The sequence below is a fragment of the Brassica oleracea genome, chromosome C3, assembly GCF_000695525.1.
Source record: "Brassica oleracea var. oleracea cultivar TO1000 chromosome C3, BOL, whole genome shotgun sequence".
Classification (NCBI taxonomy): domain Eukaryota; kingdom Viridiplantae; phylum Streptophyta; class Magnoliopsida; order Brassicales; family Brassicaceae; genus Brassica; species Brassica oleracea.
In genome coordinates, this window is record NC_027750.1 from 32,307,376 (window position 1) to 32,312,696 (window position 5,321).

A 5,321-nucleotide genomic window follows, 5' to 3' on the forward strand; every position below is an offset into this window, starting at 1 on the left:
AACTTCGGAGGTCCTAAACGCAAACCCTACACTAAACGAAATCCCGACAATTCTCAATAATATATTTCCCAACCGAAATGATCTTCGTGATAGGCAAACTCATGAACGATTGAAGAATGATTTGATCGAAAACATTTGGAACAAATTTGGCGATGAAGATTAATAATTTGTATCTTTATATTTAAACCTTGTATCTTTTAATCCTTGTATCTTTAAATTGAATCCTTGTACCTTTTATTTTAATTATGCAATTAATAAATTTTTAATTTTAATATTTTTTTTAAAAATAATAATATTTTATTGCTTAGGACTCTGTCTTCGGGATCACCATTGGACGAGCTTTTTGGACTCGAATCCTTCACTGTTCAAACAAAAAAAAATATATTAAACAATTGCCAAGGATCCCAATGAGGGGATGACCATTGCAAGTGCTCTAAGAAACCTCTCTAACAGCCTGTCGAAATTTTTGAAAACCGTTCTTTTCTTGAACCATGAAATTCCAAGCTTCTCTAGCTGTCCGAAAATCAAAACTGATAAGGCCGTCTTTATCTTCGAAGCATTTGCCTTGGCAACCAAACTTTGGATACTCTCTATATCACCGTTCTCCTGTGTAAAACTCCTTCCCATTGTCATCCTGGCAACGATGTTTCCGACAAGCTTTCTCGCTTCCTTGTTAATGTCAACGCTCTCCTTCTTCCTCCCCTTATCGAGCAGGATCCCACGTAACCGTTCTAGCTCATCTGCACGGATGCTTCGAGACTGGACTTGTGCGTTGGGTCCCAGCAGCTTTGTAACAATGAGTTTCTTCATGAACTTAAAGTAACCTCCATAAGGTGCTGTAACGAATCCAGAAGTATCGAAAAGGATGGATCCCTCGTTCGTAGGGAGGTTGCGAGACGAAAAGTTCACGTCGTGGGCCGTAAAGATCTCGTAGGCACAGAAGCTGAAGAGACGAGGATGATGGGAAAGAAAGAAGCTCGGAGAAAGAGGAGAGTTCCATATTTGGAAGAGAGCGAATGTAAAAACTCGTGGGGTAAAATATCAACAAATGTAAAAAGAACGCTTGTCGAGTATGAAAAAGAGGAGATGGTGAAGATGGCCGATGATTGGAAGAGAAGGAGGGCTTGGAGGCAAACGGACGATATGTGTTGGTTTTGTGAAGAAGAGAATAAAACAGAGGAATGCGAATAAACATAAGAGGATTAAGATTAGATATTGACGTTCATCAGTAGTTATTGATGCCATTGTTTCTCAAAGTGAAGAGACGGTTGGAATCTCAACCTACATAAATAAGGGGCAAGCTCGGAGCCAAGAGGAAAAATTGTTGACTTAAGCTTGAAGTTAACTTAGGCTACAAGCTATCATAATGAGTTTAGGAAAAGTTACTTATATGTTTCCAAATGAGTTTAGGAAATTAGAATCAATATATAAGGAGATACTATGATGTAGTATAACTTATGAGTTGAGAACTTTAGTTTTTTGAGATTACTTTTCTAAAGCTTTGAGTGATTAATAAAGAGATTTGAGTTCTTGAGTTTGTGTTCGTTGAGTTACGATTACAAGTTTGATTTCAACAATTGGTATCAGAGCATCAAATTGAAATCGAACTCGCGTGAGAGACTAACAACATGGGAGACTTGACGGTGACCACTACTAAACCGAAGGAGAGTAGTTCTTTGGCGGTTAAGTGTCTGATGCTTACCACCACCAACTACACGGTATGGAGCATACGAATGCACGTGGTGCTTAAGGTACATAAAGTTTTGGAATCTATCGATCCAGGCTCGGACGATGGAGACAAGAGTGATATGGCGAGAGCTCTTTTGTTCCAGTCAATACTGGAACATCTAATCCTACAAGTCGGCAATCTCAGTACATCCAAAGAAGTATGGGAAGAAATTAAGTCGAGACATGTGGGAGCAGACAGGGTTCGGGAAGCACGTCTACAAACTTTAATGGATGAGTTTAGTCGAATGAGGATGAAGGAAACAGATACCATTGATGATTTTTCTGGAAAGCTCGCAGAAATATCTTCAAAGTCTTCAGCCTTGGGAGAGGTTATTGAAGAATCCAAGCTTGTGAAAAAATTTCTCCAGAGCCTTCCTCGTATGAAGTTCGTACATATCACTGCTGCGCTGGAACAAGTCCTTGACCTAAATACTATAAGCTTCGAAGATATTGGTTGACGGTTGAAGGCTTATGAAGAGAGAATTCAAGTTGAAGAACAGCAAGATGATCAAGGGAAACTTTTGTATGCCAATATGGACTCTCAACCACAACAAGACAGCTACGGTAGAGGAAACTCTCAGAGTGGTTTCGATAACAATGGTAGAGGAAGAGGACGATGAGGAGGTCGTTTTGGAAACAGAGGAAGAGGACGTGGTTACAATGGTTACAACAATCAACGAAATTGGACGCAAGGAAGAGATGCATCCAGAGTAGTGTGTTATCGTTGTGATAAAACCGGTCACTATGTATACGACTGCCCTGATCTTAAGCTCAAGCTGCAGGAGACACAAGAGAATGAGAATGATAGTACGCATGAAGCAGAGGAACTAATGATGCATGAGATAGTCTTTCTCAATGAAGAAAACGTCACACCGAGCAGATTTGAGCCATACTCGGAAAGCGACAATGTGTGGTACTTGGATAATGGTGCAAGTAATCATATGACCGGTAATCGCAACTACTTTTAGAAACTAAACGAGAAGATAACATGACAAGTGAGACTTGGTGATGATTCTCGTATTGAAATAAAAGGGAAAGGATCGATTCTATTCATAACAAAAGATGGGAAGCGAAAGATCCTAGCTGATGTATACTTTATACCAGACTTGAGAAGCAATATCATAAGTCTTGGACAGGCAACTGAATCAGGTTGTGATGTTAGAATGAAAGAATATTACTTGACGTTATATGATCGAGAAGGTAACTTGTTGGTGAAGTCGACCAGATCAAGAAATCGATTATATAAGGTGGTTATGGAGGTTGGGAGTGTTAAATGTTTTCAGGCCGAGAAGATCATTGATTCAACAATCTGGCACGCAAGACTTGGACATCTCGGTCTCGATACCATGAGATCAATGATAAACAAGGAAGTGGTTGGAGGAATACCTAACATGGAGGTCGAGAAGAAAACCTGCACGTCATGCTTGTTGGGAAAGCAAATAAGAAAGTCGTTTCCAAAGACTGCAACTTATCGAGCCTCTCATGCTCTTGAGTTGATCCATGCAGACCTTTGTGGACCTATAACTCCGTTGACAGCAGATCGAAAGAAATATATTTTCGTTTTGATTGATGATCATACACGCTACATGTGGTCAATTCTCATGGAAGAGAAGAGTGAGGCGTTTGAGAAGTTTAAGAGATTCAAGAAGATTGTTGAGCAAGAAACCGGATCAAAGATCAAAACCTTACGAACAGACAGAGGTGGTGAGTTCACCTCACATGAGTTTCAGGCTTTCTACGACAGCAATGGGATACAACGACATCTAACCGCACCCTATTCACCACAACAAAATGGAGTCGTTGAGAGACGAAACCGAACTCTAATGGAGATGACTCGAAGTATAATGAAGCATATGAGCATACCAAACTATCTCTGGAGAGAAGCAGTAAGACACTCGACGTATCTTATAAACAGAATCACGACACGAAGCTTGAAAGATCAGACGCCGTATGAAAGCTATAGAAGCAAGAAGCCAAACGTGGAGCATCTTCATGTCTTCAGCTGTGTCTGGTACGCCAAGAATGACACGCCACATCTCAGGAAACTGGATGATAGATCGCGAGCACTGGTTCATCTTGGAACTGAACCAGGATCCAAAGCTTATCGGCTATATGATCCAAGGCGGGCAAGGTGATAGTAAGCCGAGATGTAGTGTTCGATGAACACAAAAGCTGGAATTGGAATAAGAAAGGAGAAACAGTAAGCAATGAAGAAGATACACTTGCATTCCCGTCTTATGGAGATGAAGAACCCCCACTTGAAGAAGAAGAACAGAGGAATGCAAGCGATGAGGGTAATGGTGGCGAACAAGATGGAGACAATGAATGTGAGTTTGAAGATGTTTGTAGCGAAGAAGAAGATGATACGGAGTCAACAACCGAGTTGGGAAGATTGACGAGGTTAACCACAAGACCTAGATACCTCGAGGATTTTGTCTTATTGGCCGAAGAAGCTGAAACCGAGAGGATACTACTCTTGATTAATGAAGAACCATGGGATTGGAATGAAGCAAAGAGAGATAAAGTCTGGAGAGACGCTTGCGAGGATGAGATTTCCTCCATAAAGAAAAACAAGACATGGACTCTCGTTGAACTTCCTTGTGGTTGTAAAGCGATTGGTTTGAAGTGGATTTTTAAAATAAAACGCAATGCAGATGGGAGTATAATCAAATACAAAGCCAGGCTTGTCGCAAAGGGCTATGTGCAGCGGCATGGTGTAGATTTTGAAGAAGTATTTGCTCCAGTAGCAAGAATAGAGACGGTCCGAGTTATCATTGCGTTAGCTGCGTCTAATGGATGGGAGATCCACCATCTAGATGTTAAAACGGAGTTTTTTCACGGAGATTTAAGTGAAGAAGTTTATGTTTCACAACCAGAGGGCTTTAAGATCAAAGGGAGTAAGAACAAGGTGTACAAGCTACATAAAGCTCTCTATGGCTTGAGACAAGCACCTAGAGCTTGAAACATCAAGCTAAAGGGGATTCTTAAGGAATTAAACTTCCAAGTGCTACAAGGAGCCGTCGTTGTTAAGAAAAGAATCAAAGGGGAGTGTTTTACTGGTTGCAGTCTATGTGGAGGATTTGCTAGTTACAGGTTCGAGCTTAGACGTTATTCAAAACTTTAAGGATGAGATGGCAACAAAATTTGAGATGAGTGATCTTGGTAAGCTTACTTACTACCTTGGTATTGAAGTAACTAAGCTAAAAGATGGTATAATCGTGTATCAAGAGAGGTATGCGAGTAAGATATTGGAGGAAGCAGGGATGAGTGATTGCAATATGGTTCATATTCCCATGGACCCAAGTCTGAAGTTATCAAAAGCTCCACAAGAAGAAGAGATCAATGAGAAGGATTTTCGGAGAAAAATTGGATGTCTACGATATCTGATTCATACTCGACCTGATCTAAGTCATTGCGTGGGAGTGCTTAGTCGTTATATGCATTCGCCTAAGGAGTCACATGGCGTGGCTCTCAAACAAGTGCTCTGATATCTGCGAGGATCATGCGCTCTTGGACTGTATTACAGACGTGATAGCAAGAGAGGACTGATAGGCTACAGTGACAGTAGTTATAATGTAGATCCTGATGATGGA

General features: G+C 40.8%; 1 protein-coding gene and 1 pseudogene across 1 annotated transcript; one reads left to right on the forward strand and one right to left on the reverse strand.

The window, feature by feature from the left end:
- Positions 1-1,128, reverse strand: part of LOC106330397 — a 10,777-nt pseudogene extending 9,649 nt beyond the window's left edge.
- Positions 1,129-4,859: 3,731 nt separating this feature from the next.
- Positions 4,860-5,216, forward strand: LOC106330398 (uncharacterized mitochondrial protein AtMg00810-like). The gene has a single exon (XM_013768869.1). The coding sequence runs from the start codon at positions 4,860-4,862 to the stop codon at positions 5,214-5,216; it is 357 nt and encodes a 118-aa protein (XP_013624323.1).
- Positions 5,217-5,321: the final 105 nt, after the last annotated feature.

What these genes read in the sequence shown, in the direction of transcription:
- LOC106330398 (XM_013768869.1), top strand. Translation starts at nt 4,860, where the DNA reads ATGGCAACAAAATTTGAGATGAGTGATCTTGGTAAGCTTACTTACTAC.